General features: G+C 38.2%; 1 protein-coding gene across 9 annotated transcripts in view; it reads right to left on the bottom strand.

Moving 5' to 3' along the window:
- The window catches only part of robo2 (roundabout, axon guidance receptor, homolog 2 (Drosophila)), a 518,827-nt gene that overhangs the window by 90,837 nt on the left and 410,001 nt on the right, over nt 1–17,989 (bottom strand). For 7 of the 9 annotated variants that reach the window (XM_008424869.2, XM_008424870.2, XM_008424864.2 and 4 more), the window contains exons 6-9: nt 13,719–13,855; nt 10,934–10,945; nt 3,007–3,131; nt 48–219 (exon numbers count right to left, since the gene is read on the bottom strand). In XM_008424869.2, the coding sequence (XP_008423091.1) occupies nt 48–219; nt 3,007–3,131; nt 10,934–10,945; nt 13,719–13,855 (446 nt within the window). The remainder of the gene's footprint in view (nt 1–47; nt 220–3,006; nt 3,132–10,933; nt 10,946–13,718; nt 13,856–17,989) is intronic. The other 2 variants (XM_008424866.2, XM_008424874.2) reach the window with 1 other exon arrangement.

Raw genomic sequence — 17,989 nt, 5'->3', positions numbered from 1 at the left:
TCAACCGTCAGTGTTTCTCTTCCCTTCCCTGCCCTTCCACCTCTCACCATCTGTGACCTCCAGTTGAGCCTTAGCGAGAATGCTGCCCGCAACGGTCAGAGCCTGACAAATGTAGTAGCCGGCATCTGCTCGCTGCACAGATGAGATGGTGAGCTCTCCGCCGGGCGACACGGAAAAGCGACTGTTGGACTGCGGGGGCTGGCTGGGGAACAGCAGAATCTGAAAGAAAGAGGGGAAACAAACAACCAATTAGAGAGAACACGAATGCGGTGCGCCTCGGACAAATTACAAAAATCAGCCATCCACGAGGCACGAACAAACACAGAGGAGATTGTGCCCAATTCCAAACAAAGAGATTAAAGTGTTACAGCTAGAGTATGAGCAAATTCATCTCCCACTTGGCTAACCAAGCTCAAACTGCAAAACGTGTCAACACTTTGCAACATGTTTTTCAGAGGTATGCTAGTAAAAAAATTTGTGCTTGATGGCTTTATGACTTCTCTTCTCTCTGCTTTAACTAGATTGTAGAACAGTTCCCACCCCAACCCCCCCAAAGGTAAGGGAAAATCAATTCATTTTATAACTCCTGGCAAAGGAAACAAGACTTGCTGCTATTACCGAGTTGTGTTGCACAAAAAAAAAGAAAAAAAGGTTCTGCACCTCCTTTCAGTTTTACAAGAGTTTGAATTCTCTGAAGAATGCACTTCTCTGAGAAAAACAATATTCTTCACCAATCAGGCTCTAGTTTTCTCAGGCCTTGTGCAAATAAATTATCATTCATCCTTTCTGTGGAAGGAAGCCGAAGAACCCGAAGAGAACCCATGCATCCACAGGGAGAACATGCACAACTGTGCAGCCCTCCAAATTTCATTCTAAAATGTTAAGCAAGAAGATAAAAAAAATTAGGCCTTATTTGTGCCTGTTTAAACTAGATTTAATTATACCTAATCACATCATTGTAACAAATTATGTTTGTTTAACTTAGCCATCTCCACCTTAAGCACTCGTGAACTCCATTACGCTGGAGTATGTTGAAAACGCTGCGTTTTAATTATCCCTAATTTGCACTCTGAACAGATACCTTTGTATCTCGGCGGTGAGGTAGTGGGCGTGTTGACAAACAGATGGGAAGAAGTGCATCTGCGTGTCTAAGAAGGCTGCTTGCGGTGCATTCGGTTTGATTTCAGAGTGATGCATCAGTAATCTTAAATTCCCGGTTCCAGTGACGTGTGACGCCGCCTTAGGTCGCCCACAGGTGCGAGTGTCACTCCGGATCTCTGTGCGAACTTGCAACTTGATTCAGCCTCTAAAATAACTGTTTCGTAATTGTCAGCGTTGACTGACTGCATCGCGCAAGCCGAGTCGTATCTGCGGTTCATCGACAAGTCCCGACGCGCTCTTAATTGGCGCCGTTGTTGACCGTAGAGAGGACACCCAGGTATTTGAATCAGCTTATCTGCTGGAGAGAGGGATCGGATCGCTCTTATCAGTTCAGGTTCATAGAAAAGCGATTAGAGCTCCGCCGGGCCCGCTGTCGTTTGGCTGCTCGGCTCCTCTGTGGAACAAAGGTGCGGCTTTGTGTCTTTAGAGGAGATGCTGATGATAGATAAAACACTTTGTGCCACGGCATGGTGAACAGAGGGAGCACTTGTACAAACAGTGCAGGGAATCCAAACAAATCAGTGTTAATGACACGGCGCTTTACAGAGCATAGACACCGCTTGGAAATTTTCCCCATTTTGTCACAGTGCAACAGCAAACTTCATTTCACTGGGATTTTTCATGGTGGACCAATCAAAGTAGAGCGTGATTGTAGAGGGCAAGGAGAAGAAAGCATGGTTTTGGAATGTCTCTACATAAAACTAAGAAGTGAGGTGTCTAATTCTAACTCAGTCGGTTTTTGACTAATTTTAGACAATTGGCTGTCCCTTTCAAATTAGAAGCAACAGAGTAAAAGAGGTTGAATGCAAATTCGCACCACACCTTTTGGGATTTTTATTTATAAAAAATAAATAAAACTATGATTGTTTTTTCTTTCACTTTATAGTGTGCTGGTCTATCACATTAAAATCCCAACAAAAACAGGCGTATATAATTCTCGGTATTTCTGTAATACCCCATCCCCATTGTGATATGATTCAATGGGTTATGAATACTTCTGGAAGGTTTTGTGTATATTTGGACTGAAATGATTAATCGGATTAATTGTGATGAATCAATTACTGAATCAATAGTTGACTTACTTAATAATTGATTAATAGTTAACTGGAGTAAAAAAAAAAAAAAAAAAAAAAGATTATTTGCTGAAAGAATGTCACACTCGGAGCAGTGAATATGCCAAAACTGCACAAATAAAAATATACATTTTGCGTTTAGGTTTAACAAAACATATTTTGCTAAATATTTTCTATCCAGAACTCCTCAAAGCTGTGTTTTTTTCTATCCAGAAAAACACAGCTTTAATTTCACCTGGTTCAAAGTTGTAAAAAGAAAAATGAAAATTAATAATTACCTACTGAGCAACTTTTGCTATCTAATTATTATTTGCTTAGTTAAAAAAAAAAGGAACGACAACTCATCTCTACGTCATACTGATATTCGGTCCATCAAAAAGGGCGGAGCTTTTCATATATTTAGCTGCAGATGCCTCCTTTCCCACAAACAATCCAACATTCACTAATGCTATTATTGCGATTTAGGCAATAAAATATTTACTTTTTTGTTTGAAAATGAATTGAATTATTTGCCTATTTGCATCTTTTACTGAATTTCTAATATTGTCAGAAAAAGAGGCTCAAATCAAAAAAATGTGCCAATTTTTTATAAGGTTTTCACAATAATCAATCAAATAATCGATTGCACAATTGACTGAATAATCAATTACATAAGCTACTGCTAAAATTATCATCAGTTACAGCTCTGGTGTATGTAGCTTTAATAATGTCGGTGGAATAAAATGACCACGTTTTTTTTTCATGGTGAGTTCAGGGTGTGTTGTGCTCTTACCTGACTTCCCTCCTTCTGCCAGAAAACTGCTGGTTGGGGATTTCCTTTGGCTTCACACGGGAAGGTGGCAGTGCGGCCTTGTGACACGATCTGATCCCGTGGGCGGATGACAAACTGGGGTGGAGCTGGAGTCAAAGCACCAAAGCGACATTGTTAGAAGGTGACTGGGTAGACTGGGAGCTGGAGAAGTTCAAGCAGAAACGAGCAGCAGTGCAGAAAGGAAAATGACGCTGCCGTCCAGAGCTTCCATGCAATTTCAACTTTGTTTTTTCTCTGAACAGAGAAGACCACCAGGGACTGACACTGCCATGGTAACCAGATTGGTCATTCATTCAGGTAAAGGCTGAATCTGAATGAATGACAGTCACAGTGGCATTCACACAACGAGGTGCCTCAGTCACAATGTCATTTAAATCTGGGACAACACAAAGGCACAGCCATGCCTTCAAAACATTCACACTTCAGATTTAGATGGAGGAAGGACTAAGAATACTGCTGTATCAAACCAAAAACACGACTGTTTGTGTGTTCAAAGCCCCGTTCTTAAAGAAAAAGGACATAAGCAAAATCGGCTAAGATTCGCAAAAAAAAATTACCGACAGGCCGAGAGAGCAAAGGCAAAACATTTTATAGACTAACAGAAGACAGATTGTTCTTTTAAGATTCTTACAGTTTATCGGACGAACCCCCAAACACTGAATATATGAGTCATGATGTTCAGTGAGGACCATGGAGTGGTCAGCTCAATCTCCAATACAACACGGGGGGTGAAATCAAACATGTCGTTTCTGAGACAAAGTGGAGAACTGCGAAGGAATGTTGGAATGCAGTTTAACTTTCATCAGTTGTGGTCGATTATTTGAAACACAGATGTGGTAAAGATTCTAGAAGCAGTGCTTAATCTCAATATTAGTTTAGTTATTCCCAAGAATATAGAGGAGGATTAAACATGAAACAAAACAAAAAAGAATCTGACTCTAATCTAAGATTTATCACTTTTTTTCTGAATTCTGGGCACAATGACAAAGATGAGCTGTGCCATGAGTAAAAATGTCAGATTTTAATGGGATTTTTGTTTAATGACAGTTTAAAGTCAGAAATCTGAGATTAAAGTCTAAACTCTTTTTTTATGTCCCTTATTATCTTCCACACAAAATTAGCTAAATCTTCAAGTATTTTTCAGTTTTTGCTGTAAGTATTAGACTTTTTAAAGAAAAAAATGCTAATCCTGTCATTTTTACCACCTTTATGTTTCTTTTTGCATCACTTCTACAAAGAATACAATAAATTTGACTTACTTACTATGCCTTTCCGTTTTCATTTTGAATCGACTCTGTTGTGCGTATGACAAAAGCCGTTGCCGTTTTTAATGTATTTGGACCTCCTTTCTCTGAACAATACTGTACATAAAGCTGATTGTTGCATTTGATTTTGTAACGTGAACGTGTTTTCCTTTTGATAGCCAGCAGGAAAAAAACTCCTTTGTTTGCAAAAAAAAACAAAGCTGCTTGTATTGAAGACAGTAGAACAATAAGCCCAGCTCTCCTTTGATTTATTACCTCAGAGAACAATTGCACAAAAGCTTTACAAATTGCTTCTTTCAAATCTTACAGGCACATAATGTTCAGATGTTGGTGCTTAATTCACTTACTCCAAAATAAATTTCTGCCAGGACAGTAATTGATAGCATTTACTCTGACAACATATCAGAGCCATTGCAGTTAGAAAAAAGGGAGGAGTAAATTTCTGCTAAAAAACTCTGAAATGTTCTAGAACAAAGAAGGATATGTGTGAGTTTGAAATTTCTAATATTTTTGACTTTTGAAACAGTGTCAAATGTCCATGTTTGTTAACATTTTTTAGGAAATCTAAAAAATGTCCTTATTTTTTCTAGCAATATTTCACCTTTTTCAAACTCAGAAATGTCCATATTTTTCACAATATTTTCTGAGAATAATCTTGACATTTCTGGGTTTTTTCTAACCAATTTTTAGCATTTCAAAGTCAAAATTTCTTTGTTTTTTTCTGGCTAATTTTCCAAAACTCCTTTTTTTAATCTGCAATCGCTCTAATATGCCGTCATAATTTACAGACTGATTCAAACTGAGATAGTTGTATTGAGGATATAAAAACTGTTTCCATGGTAATATACATCCTGTGCATGAAGATTCAGCTCCACAAATAAAAAGTATTTAACAGACATTTATCATATAATCAACGCTGTGGACTCCTCTGTTGAAAAGCACATTGATGACATAAGATACGTTATAAACAACTCATCTCTCTCTGTGGGAAACGAGACTGGAGGAACATAATAAAGTCTGCAGAGACCAAATCCTCACAAGTGCAGACAACAGATTACAAAGGTTATGATTGGTACAGACAGAAATTCAATGACATAACAAATGAATTGTTGCAGTGCAACATCTTTACCCTCTGTTTCTTTTACTTTCCATGTAAGTCTTTCTTCTAATAAGCCAGCTGGTTTCTGTAGGGCCAGTCTCTGCCCATTTGGCTGCTTTCTGCATGTAATCCCTTTCAAGGTGGGGGGGTGGTGTGTATTTGTCAAAGATACACACAGTTGGGAATAGTACAGATGGTAACAGATTTACTGCCTTCCCGTTTGGCCTTCTGGAGCTTGGATATCTCGTGGCTCTCATAACGCCAGGCCTGATACACAGCTCCTAAATCATGCTCTGGCAAGGACATTGTTCCCTCCCTCTTCATCCTCTGCTCTGCTCCATCCTATAGGCTGCATTACTAAGTACTCACTAAAAATATGGTTTCAAACGTTATACAGCCTTCCTTTATACGTCGCTGTAAAGCTTTGCCCTTCCTTTTTCTAGCGTTGCCCTTTCACTTTTAAACAAGGCCGATGGTGTGCGCCAAATACAAAAAAGCTAAATAAAAAAAAGAAGATATTTTAATATCCTGTTGAACTTTTACAAATTTTGTCAGAACTTTGTTTTGTTTTGTTTTTTTTCTGTAAGGGGCCTCAAAATAGTTTCCATCAACTGTTTTGAAGCATATGATGGAAACGGCAAAATTCAGAATAACTTAATCAGTTTTGCAAAAAACGTTTATAATCTTGCTTGTGGTGCTTTCAGGCTTCTTCAGAAAAAGAGTTAATGCGCTAATGGAGAGATGGAAACACATTTGTTAAAAAAGTTCCAACATATCAAACCTTCTCATCCACCGTGCCTTAGCAGAGGCACAAAACTAAAAAAAATAAATAAATTTAAAAAAAAATAAAAATCCAAACCTCCAGCTGAGATGGAGAGTTCTCCAGTTAAGAAAAATTGAGAACTCCCCATTTTTCTGAGATTTGTGGTCCATGCTAGTTTAGAACTTCTACTTCCTCTTAATCGCAGCATCTGACTAAATTACGCTGATTGATTCCCCCCAAACCAGAAAATAGAAATACGCCTCATTAACATTTTCTTCTCTTAAAGTTTTTTTTTGCGTCATTTCAAAAGTTTGCTGAAAATTCCCATGAAAACTGAATGTAAAAATATAGCAAATGATAGCTTAAAAATGTAAAAAGGAAGTGGCCGAGTTGGCAGAGCGTGGGCACCATGTGTGGAGCCTATAGTCCTCACGAAGTCCTGGGTTGATTCCCGGTCTCGGACCATTTGCTACATATCTTCCTCTTCTCTGTCCTCTCCATTTTCTGTCCTTGAGCTGTTTAATAAAATCCACTACACTCCAAAAAAATCTTTAAAAAATAAATAAATAAAATAAAAAAGGGGAAAAATATTAGAAAATTGTGGACGGCATTCAGTATGTCTTCAGCCCCACTGATTCAATACTTTGAGGAACTTTTTTGAATTAAAGTATTCCCAGAGAATGACCATACCATCACCTTCTTAAAATAATGGCTTAATAAAATTTCTTGCCAAAAAATTCATCCCTCCATCCATCCATTTTCTTGCACCCTTTTTCTCTCAGTGGGGTCGGGAGGGTTGCTGGTGCCCATCTCCAGCCAACGTTTCGGGCGAGAGGCGGGGTACACCCTGGACAGATCGCCAGTCTGTCGCAGGGCAACACAGAGACACACAGGACACACAACCATGCACACACACACTCATACCTAGGGGCAATTTGGAGAGGCCAATTAACCTGACAGTCATGTTTTTGGACTGTGGGAGGAAACCGGAGTACCCGGAGAAAACCCACGCATACACAGGGAGAACATGCAAACTCCATGCAGAAAGACCCCAGGCCAGGAATCGAACCCAGAACCTTCTTGCTGCAAGGCAACAGCTCTACCAACTGCGCCACTGTGCAGCCCTTGCCAGAAAATTATTTAAGCAAAAAGAAAAAAAAAAAAAAGATGTAGGCCATTATTTCTGGAAGGTGACAATGTTTGACCAGTTCTGCATAGAAGCCACAAATGTTACGTTTTTGACCGACCATCTAAATCACCTTCTTCCACAATTATTATGTCTCCTACATGACTTCTGGAAAACTTGTGTGATTATGACTGTTTGTAATGTATTGATCGCATGTTGAGAAGAATAGAAGGTCAGAGGGTGATAGTTTTACACTCCTACGTTCTATGTTTGGATCCAGAGACCCTAATGGGATATGAGAAGCTGTTTCCTGCCATCACTTAAAGAAACACATGATTGGAGAGGATGGTGGTGGGAGGGGAACATATTTAATTCAAAACCAGCCACATCTGCCTGGTTCAGAGAGAGCTCTGCATGCAACAGCAGTCAGGGTGAAAAGAACAAATGGACAAAGACAGAGAGACAGAGATCCTTTTGGTGCTAACAGTCACAAACATTTCGTCCTCCTTTAAAATCCCGTGTTGAGTCATATTTATTCAAACGTTGACAGCAATTACTGTCTCTTCCCACAGACTGCTTGAATGTGTAATTTCCTCAGTTTTCAAGGGAGCTGACAGTTTGACAATCACCAAGCAGCTACTGCTGTTTTGGCAACCCGAGTCCTGCCACTGAGGGAGCGTTTTATTCTTATTTTTCTTACACCAGCCCAGCCTGGTGTTCGAAACGCACTTCCGCCATTCTTTCCCTCCTCGTTTGTCCCCTCCCGATGCACCTTTATCGTATGTTTCTGCTCCTGAGGGGGCACATCTCATCAACGTGCCAACTCTAATCATCTGAAACTCCAAGTGCTGCAAATTTGGTATTTTCTTGATCTTTATCTGTGGAAAATAAAATAAGCTTCCTAACTGGGAGACATGGGCACCAGTAAAAAAAAAAGTCTCGCCCAACACAAATGGATCTCAGTTTGGCATTCCAGCAACCCACAGATGGTGTCAGGACTCGCAACGGAAACACAAACTGGAACATATGAGATGACAATGTCTGTGACGCTGATGCAGCCAGCCCACTCAGCCGTTGTCAAAGGACAGTCTACAATCTGAAGAACTRCCAGAGTGGAGAAATATGGATATCATTTGCTAAAGCTGAGCTGTTTTACATGAAACATTCCTGCTTACAAATATCTCCCTGTGTAATTTCCTTCAAGTGATTGTTTAAATTTTACTACTCACAGTCATTTATTAGTAGCTGAGTGTTGTAAATAAAAATAAATTATAATATTAGTGTGGGTCTTCATTTAGTAAAAACTAGAGATGTGCCGATCAGGTCTTTTCCTGCCGATTCCGATCACCCATGAGGGCAGATCACTGATACCGATCACCGATACCGACCACATAATTATTATTTTTATAATCATAAGCTCTACCGGTTACATTAAGTGGAAAAAGGAACCATAAATCCACCTTAATTTAGACAAAAACTTGTTTTTAATAACTTTTTCCAAGAAGAAAACTAAACAAAACAGGTATTGTGCAAATTGTACTGCTATCAGTAATACTATCTTCAACAAACTGAAAACATATGAAGGCTCTGAAGAGGTTAAATAATGCAAAGAGTCAAAATAAAACCTCTCAACATTGCCAAAAAATTCAAGTATAAAACATAACATTCAAAGGCAAATACAGGATCCATTACAATAAACAATCCTGAGTTAGTGAATGAAAACTTCCTGATAGCATGGCGGCTAGCTGATTACTGCTAGTTCTGATTGGCTGTTTCTGACTGAGCGGAGTAATTATGCAGAACAAGGAGGCGGCAGAGGAGATTGATTATTTTTCAGAGATTATCTGTCTCATGTTAGGACAGCGAAAGTTTTAATACGGATGTAAAAATAATTTTTTTAAGTTAGATGCTGCAGCTTTAAGCAGAGGTTCAGTGTGAGAGTCACTACCAGGTGCAGCAGAAGCGGCGCTCCGTCTGAAATATTACTACCTGTAGCGCGTAGCGTGTAGCAGCGGTTCAACAGCGAGAACAGAACCAGCGTCTTACATTGCAGCTCGAAGACTTAAATAATTTTGCGGGTTATTTGTTTAGCTTTCTGACCGTCATGCTAATCCGGGTGAGTGTTTGTAGCTGTGCGCTGCTTTACCTGCTATCTGATCCTCCATGTCTTTTTTTTACTGCAGTGAGCCTCGATGTAGCCAAACTCCGTCAAGTATGGCATTGTTTTTATTCCATATTAGATTTGTCGTGTTGATGCATTTTGACGTGCTTCAATTTTCCGCTGCAACACGCAAACTTCCCCATTCACTCAGTGCGTTATAGTTCCACGTCGCTTAGGATTTGCTGCTGCACGTTTGCGCAGTGTGAAGGAAAGAGGAGACCAGCTGCACAGGCAGGCTGCGAAATGAGATGTAGGTGATTGGTTTGTGTGATCGGCAACAAGAGACCATGATTGGCGATCACCGATCAAACATTTTTTCACGGAAATTGGCCAATTATGATCGGTGGCCGATCGATCGGCACACCTCTAGTAAAAACTACACTATGAACACTAATCTTGCGTACAAGTTTAGACTGACTGTAAACGATTCTTTACAGTCAGTCGGATTCAGGTTAATCGGATTAATCGTGATAAATCGATTATTGAAATTATTATCAGTTTATCTGGCAACCAATTAATCATTAGCTAGAGCACACGCACTCAAAAATATTTAAAAAATATCTTCTAAAATACATGTCAAGAAAAGAAAGCTGAGATTTTGAGATTTTCGCATTTTGACTTTGGAAGAATTTTATTTGAAACTGCACATTTTGTTACAAATTATCAATAATTCACCAAAGAAACGCTGTTGTTGCATTTTAGGCAATAGATTTATTTTGCTTTTTGAAATTAAAGGGATTGATCTTTTCAGCTGCATATTTTAATGTACTTCTGATGTATAAAAAAGTGGTTAAACAAAAAATCTGAATAATGTTGCAACTTAGTTATCCGATTAATTGATTAATCATCAGAATAAATTATCTATTGCTAAAGTAACTGTTGCTTGAAGCCCTTTGATACAGACATAAAATGGTTTAGTAACTGAAGTGAAACAGTTTGGGAAGTAACTTCCCAATGAAACCACAAGTAAATACAGATCAATGATGTATCTTTTTTTTTCTTTATCAAATTTTAATCATTTGGATTTTATCTGACCTGAACTTCCCAAAATAATAATAAAAAAACATCAAAATTGGGCATTTAAAAAAATAACTTCTGGCTTGATTGTAAATTTGACTAAAACACTTTCTATTCACCAATAAATAAATAATAATAATAAAAAAAGCTCATCAAATATTCTTTCTTGTGTAAAAAGATCCACCCCTAAGAATTGTTGAGATAGCAGTTAGCAGCTAGTTGTAATTATCAAGACTCTGGCATTTTTATGCATATTGATAAGCTCTATGAAGTCAAGTATTTCATATTCTGCAAAGTTGTAGAATCTCTAGATAACATGATATAGAGACATGGAGCCGGCACTTTAAGGAAATTGTTGTGTTAGTCAAATACACAAACATCAGTCCAATGGTAATGATCTTAAAGCATTCAACGGCTGTAATGGTTAAGTGAAAAAGCATGCAAGATGAGTACTTACCAACAGGGCGAGCTGAAGACACAACAAAGGTGGAGTGGATACACAAAAGAAACAAAGTAAGACACAGACGGACAAACAGAAAAGGAACAAAGCAAACATGATAAAGTAAAATAAATCAGAAAGAATGGCATGTTGAGCCAGAAACATGACAGAGAAGGTCCAATAGGGGGCTGTCCACTGTTAAGTGAGTTCAGGTGAAAACAAGATTATCTCGGATCTAGAAAACTGATGAAAACATCCAAGTGTGATGAACCAGATTGTAATGTGGCCATTTTTGCTCTTCAGGGACAAAACTGCAACTGGACCTTCTCTGTCTTCACAAATGAAATCTACTTTTCCATAGGTGATGTCGTCAGAGCAATGAAAATAAAACATAAACAGATGCAACAAACACCCAGAACTCATTATGCTGGTAACATCTTTACACTGAATCATATCAAATCTCCATCTGCAGCAAGAAAACCCTGAAAAAAATGATCTACGCATGAAGCGGTGCCTGGTAGAGAATATTGAGGAAAGTACTCTTATGTTTTGAACTTTTCTACCTGTTACAGCCATACACTTCGATGCATTTTATAGGAGTTTTATGTCATGGATCTACAAAACGTTCATTCAAAATTATGGATGAAAAGTTGAAGAAAACAATGGATTTCAATTTTTCATGGTTATGAAAAACTACAATAAGAATTGTGACTTATAGTTTAGAAAATACGGTAATCTCAGCCTTCCAAAATAGCTCGTAAAACTAGCAACTATAAAGAACCAACACGTTTTTAAATATAGATATAACAATAAAAGCATGTTTTACCAGTTTCTCAGTTTTGTTGCGCTCAATGCCCACATCATAATGACACTAAAAATTCACAGCAATTTATTTAGCTTTAGTTTTCTTGTCATTAGATTGTAAAATTTTCTTTATTTCAAAACTTAAAAATAGAAATAACATTTCTTGAAAATAGCATATTCCCCCATGGTAGACATTTACAAGATATCTTTTTTCAAAAGGTAATATAACATTTGTGGCTCTAAAAGAGTTTTATGTGGCCTGGCTGAGGGCAGGAATGGCTGTTAAGACTGTAAAGGTTGCAGGTCCAAACACGGTCCAGGTCTAAGTTTAGCTGACAATCTGTTGTGTTTCTAGATTATGTAAATCTTTTTATTTGTAAAAATATTGACACCCATGAATTGTTTTCTTGGTACTTAGTGTTAGTTTTTTACATAAAATTCTAATAAAAACACTGAAGTTTGTACAGTCATATTCAAAAAGTTAAAATATGCATTCAGATGAGTCTTGTCATATTAAAAGTACTTTTTGAAAAGAACCTTTAAGCCGATATGAAGCATATTTTTTATTGAACACAAATTTCAGTATTTTTTTTAATGGTCTGATGTAATATTATCATCTTAAATGTCATGTTTTCAAGTGGAACATCATCATACTTAACATCTCTGTGTAATTAATCTATATAATAAAATTTTCAGTAATATTCCAGAAATTTTGTACATGTGCACAACGCTGGAAGGCAAAAAGACAGTTCCTTTACTTGCTACCTGTAGCCGTGCTGGAGTCGTACAACAATTTTGTTAACTAAATGAGACCTGGAGATATCAGTATTATTAATTTTTTGCAAGGTACCACAACAAAGGTAAAATCACGCAGAAACACTGTAGAAGAATAACTCAAAGCCACTTATGTTCTTATTTTTTCACATTCTCTTTTTTGGCTATGGTATACACAGACCTGTTGCCATAGCGATTGACTGATAACAGCTCTGCTAGTGCATCAGGATTCAACACCAAATAAAATGCAAACATTTCCCACACAAAGATCACAACATTCAGTCCGTTACAGTGTTATGCTTCCATGCTCTTTATTTATTTTATGATTATTAATAAGTCTGAACAACACTCTACTGATGATCTGCCAGAACTTGTGGGTAGGTCATTTCTTTTTCTTTTTTTTAAGTTACTTAACTGAAACACCAAATTCCACAGCACATCTACATGTTAAGGTTGTCAAAGTCAAGCTAGCATAACAGACCTACTTCCCACTCTCTCACTATTATTTTTAATTAAAACTTTTGACAGTGTTAACAGTAAGACGCTGTCTGGTTTTCTTCTAACACATGTAAACTTAAGATTTAGCTTGTTGACAACTTGACAGCTAAAACAATTTGTGGTCATCGTCTGTGAGCAGCTTTTTGCGAGATCTTGTGCGCGCCATCACGTTGTAACATGTCTATATGTGGCATTATGCTACTGTCACCAACCTGTTTCCAGTCATCTCCTGCAGTTTTCTGAGGCCCTAAAGCGCTCCACAGAGGCTGCACATACTGGGTGTAATGGAAAAACAGACTGGTGCAAATAAGAAAAATTATACTCAGAACAATTTTATTAACCTTGCAAACCTCAGGTGTGGTTAGAGACGGTGTACACCAGTAATTTGTGAAATGGCTTTGCTGACTGGGTGGTTGCAGCATGGACACTAGCAGAAGGGGGAAGGTGGAGGGGGGCAACAGTCCGTAAGAATGAGAAGAGGAAGTAGGCTGACAAAGTGTGTTGCTGATGCACTTGGAAATGCAAATAATTAAACAGATTCATAGACTGTAAACATCTCTGTTGGTTATGAAAGTCTGTGTAGCATAAAGAAATCCCTGCAGAGAAAACTGCCAATTTAAACCTCATGCTGGCGTGAGAGCGAGGACCACAGCGCACCTTGGCGTCTAGATGAGCTGCTGCTGTGTGCTCAGATTGTAGAGAGGAAGACAGAGGAGAAGTGTTTTACCTCTGACTGTGAGAGTGGCCGAAGCTTCCAGCTTGCCCACGCGGTTTTCTGCCACACAGGTGAACGTGCCCTCGTCGCTAATGGAGGCTTTCTTCACTCTCAGCATATAGTCGTCCTTGTCGTAGCGGATGTCGTACCTGGAAGCAACCACACAAAACATAAAGTTGAGTTAGAGCCCTATACATTTACCTTCAGCTGCGGTGGAGTTTTACTGACAAAGATTGAAAGAAATAATACTTTTTAAAAAAAGTTTTTAAAGCAGCACCACTCAGTCATCACAAGAAAGTCCTCACTTGAGGTTTCTCATGTTCACTAATAATATGTTATTAAGTGTATAACTGTTGCAGTGTGTGTCTACAGGATGTGCATCACAATCATTTTTATCATATAAATTGTTTCTACAACCAAATGTCTTACCCACATTTTGTGTACACTGCTGGTCAGCTGGCTGAAAGAACACTATAACACTTTTACTTTGATTATGTGGGGAAAAAAACTGGTAAGAAAAACATAAGAGTCTGCTTTACTTTTTTTTCAGCATCAACACTGTGTCAAATTAATAATAATAATAATAATAATCAATGTCAACTGCAAAAATTTTGTTTTATTTGTAGTTTTTCTGGTATGAATATATAAAGTTTTTATCATTTCATACATTTTAGTTTAAATGTTTGTTGTATACAGCATGATGGACTGAAACTGTTATTATAGTTAAGCTTATCATAACACGTTAATCTCATATTGGTCCATTTGAAGAGGTTGATGGCTCCCTGGAAGAAGTGCAGGGAGCCATCAACCTCCCTGCACTTCTTACTGCAGGTTGCATTAAAGACATCATCGCATCCTAAGTAATTGGTCTGTAAAGAAGAAAAAAGCACTAATCTTAGTCTAAATTACACTCTCTCTTAGGATCTTCATTTTGTTGAATGTACTATAGTTCGCTGCTGCCTAGGAACCATTATGTGGACTTTAAAAAATAAATAAATAAAAAAAAGAAAACAGCAGCACTGAAATTATACAGCAGCTTTAAAGTAAGTATTTCTATGTGCCAGAAAACACTTAATCTGCAGTACAAAGACCAATAACAACACACTGTGCTGTGTGCTGAGGTCTGCTCAGGTTAACCTTTCACAGACAGAAAAAAACCTCCAGAGATGGATTTTTCTTTTTTACAAACTACACCTGAGCAGAGGGATGTACCTGACTATAACATAAACATACAGTATTGTTGTAGCAGCATGGTATAGTACTGTAGTAGTATGACTTGAATTTTTGTAAATTTGTAATTTTTAAACAGATGTTTTATTTAAAATGGCATTTTATATTAACAACTTTATGGTTTATAGACAAGTGAAGTAAAAAAGGCTTTATTCTGCTTCATACAACATAATAAATGACAGTTTACAGCAATACTTCTTGATGTGACTGTAGGGGAACAGTTTTCCACGGTCCATTTCCTTCAGAGGGAGAAAGACCCCTCTGCTCCAACCATCAGGTGTACTGATGGCAGCTTGCCACTGGCAGCTGAGGAAGTAATTTACCCTGTCTATCCACGTCTTGTTTTTTTTTTAACCCACTGTTATGACATTTCCTGAGAAAGCATTCAAAGGCAATTTTATTGAAGCACATTCCTCAGCTATGACTGCTGGGTTCCACCTTTCCACACTGGCACTTAAGGAACCATAATGATAATTTGACTGAGTCATGACTGAATGCTTTGTTCTGCAGGGAGAGAGTGGATGTACAGTTCCAGGTACCGGTGGTTGGTGTAGATAAAGGATTTATTGTTACAAAAAAAAAGAAAAAAAGATGAGTGGCATGGTAAGGAATGAGATGGCACATTTTAGGACAAGCCTACCGTCAAAGGAAAAACAAACCCCAACAGGCAGAGTATCATTTCATATCCTGCCTTCCGGATACAATGGATAGAGCAACATGAACTCTCGAGTTACCAGGGAGGGGGGGTAGGTGACGAAAGGCAACAAAGTGACAAGAACAAGTTAGGGCAATACAGTGGATCCCTAGAAGTGCTAATAAGCAATATGCTAAAAATTTTTAAGGCAGAGTTACAGAGTCATAAATATTTCCTGTCATACTGTTCTTGTGGTTCAAAGGACTTTTAATGACATACCAGAGGAAGCGTTGAAATGGGTAAGTTAGAATAATGCAACTAAGCTCCTACCACCGGCTGAAGGAAACGACTCAAAAACCTCTGAAGACGTGAGCGCAACTTAATTGCGTAAACATTAATTGGAGTGGCATCAAATTTTAGTGGGTTTAGGATTTCAATCCTAATCAAGGATAGTAGAGTAAATGATGTTACATGATAAAAACTGGAAACTGTATTTTTATACAAAGGTTTTCTAGCCCCGGGCCTAATTTGCAAACCCAACCACTCATTGACTTCTCATTTGTCTTTGGCAAAAAGACCACAAGCTATTTCTGCCGCTTCGACATGTTGATTTGTTTTGGTTGTGTTTAATCAGAATGCCCTGCTATGCAGTTGGCTTCCTGCTTTTGGAGCAGTATCAAATGTAATCACATGCATTTGAACTGAACCAGAGTTCATTTCAACCAAACCGACCTAGGTTTTTAGGCAGATCAGAGTTTGCAGTTTTGGTCCACATCAGATTTCGATTGCGTATTGACAGCTTCCCAAACAAACTGGACGTTTTAGGCAAACAAACTAGAGTTTGATTAAAGCGGTATTAACAGGGCAGGTGTGAATGTAACCTTAAATGTAATAGGATGTTAATGCCATAGTCTTTTTGTGCATATCTCTACTATTTCATATTGCAGGTATACTCCAGTATATTTACAATGTTTCTGTTTCTATTCCTACCTGTTGATGTAAGTTAAAACTGAATAGTTTACAAAAACTGCAAAGAAAGTGGGTGCTTAAGTGGGATGAGTTTGTCATTTTAGGATGACGAATATTTGCTTGCAGTCTTATAGTAATCCATGTTTTCACAGAAGCTTGAATGTTACAGAAAAAATATTTCTCTTTTGTTGACATGGTAGCAAAGTTAGCTGCCATGCTGCAACCCATCTACTGTTGTGTTGCCTAGTTTGGTTGTAGTGATTGGTTGAGCTACTTTTGGCTCCATCTCATCTCTGCCCATTTTCTTCCATCAACAAGATATTTTCAGTCACAGAACTTCCTTCCAAGGCATATTTTCTCCTTTTCTGATCATTCAGTACCAATAACTTAAATAGATCCCTTTCTAATTGACTTAAACTCCCCTTTTTTCCAGTTCTGATGAACATCACCATGTTACATACAAATTGCATACATTAACATACAAATTGTGTTAAGTTGTTGACTTGTGACTGGAGAATTAGCTATTTCTGTTAACTGGCAATCGAACTGTTGTACCTGATAACTGTACAGTGAAGAAAATACCGTTAAAAAGACTCTTTACCTTTACAGAAACTTTCATTAGTTACATAACCCATCGTCACTCAAAAAAAAAAAAAAAAAAGAGAAAACAAACAGCAGTTGAAGTGTTCATTGAGGTTCCCACAGGCCTGACTGAACCCTTGTTGTTTTGGAGATGGCAGGTATGCACATATTAGACAAGAATCTTATTGTTATTGGTCCGGCCTCTAGCAACCTCTCAAAAGACAACCTCGAGCTGATTCATGACTTATTAAAGGGACATAAGCGCAATCAATCTGTAATCAACTTCCCATATGGAATCAGCTTAGATGACAAGATGAGTGGAAATACTCTCAGGGATAAGAGGCGGCTGCGGCCACACAAGTAAGTGCACACAGCAGAGGGGAACAGTAGCTCTTTATTGCGAGAGCTCTGTTCTCCATTAGAAAAGGAATGTAATTCCACATGTATGAGGGCTGCGGAAAAGACTGGAGCGCCAAGTTTGTTCCACTGGACTCTGCCTGCATTTCAACTAGGATAAGACATACTGTACACATGACACAAACAAGACCATCATTCACATACACACACTCACACACAAACATTCTGAATCCAGGGTCTTTCGCTCTTGCGGGTTGATGGGGAGTGATGGGAATGTAAGCAAATGCCAAAACAAAGCGGTGTTTTTCTTTTTCCTTGCTTGTCAGCTTGATGTGTTTTCAGCATGTGAAGGCTGTGCTGAGATGAACATTTAATGGGCATGCTTTAAAAGCAATCCATCTCAAAGATCCTCCAGATCATTTTTAAGGATTTGACTTTAAAGTGTCTGTCAGGAACACAGCCACCCTTGTTCGACCTTCTCTCTTGTGCCAATTCACCTACATTAAGAGAT

Source organism: Poecilia reticulata, linkage group LG13 (assembly GCF_000633615.1).
Source record: "Poecilia reticulata strain Guanapo linkage group LG13, Guppy_female_1.0+MT, whole genome shotgun sequence".
NCBI lineage: Eukaryota > Metazoa > Chordata > Actinopteri > Cyprinodontiformes > Poeciliidae > Poecilia > Poecilia reticulata.
The sequence above is the reverse complement of the archived record's forward strand: the minus strand, read 5'-3'. Positions and strand labels throughout refer to the sequence as shown.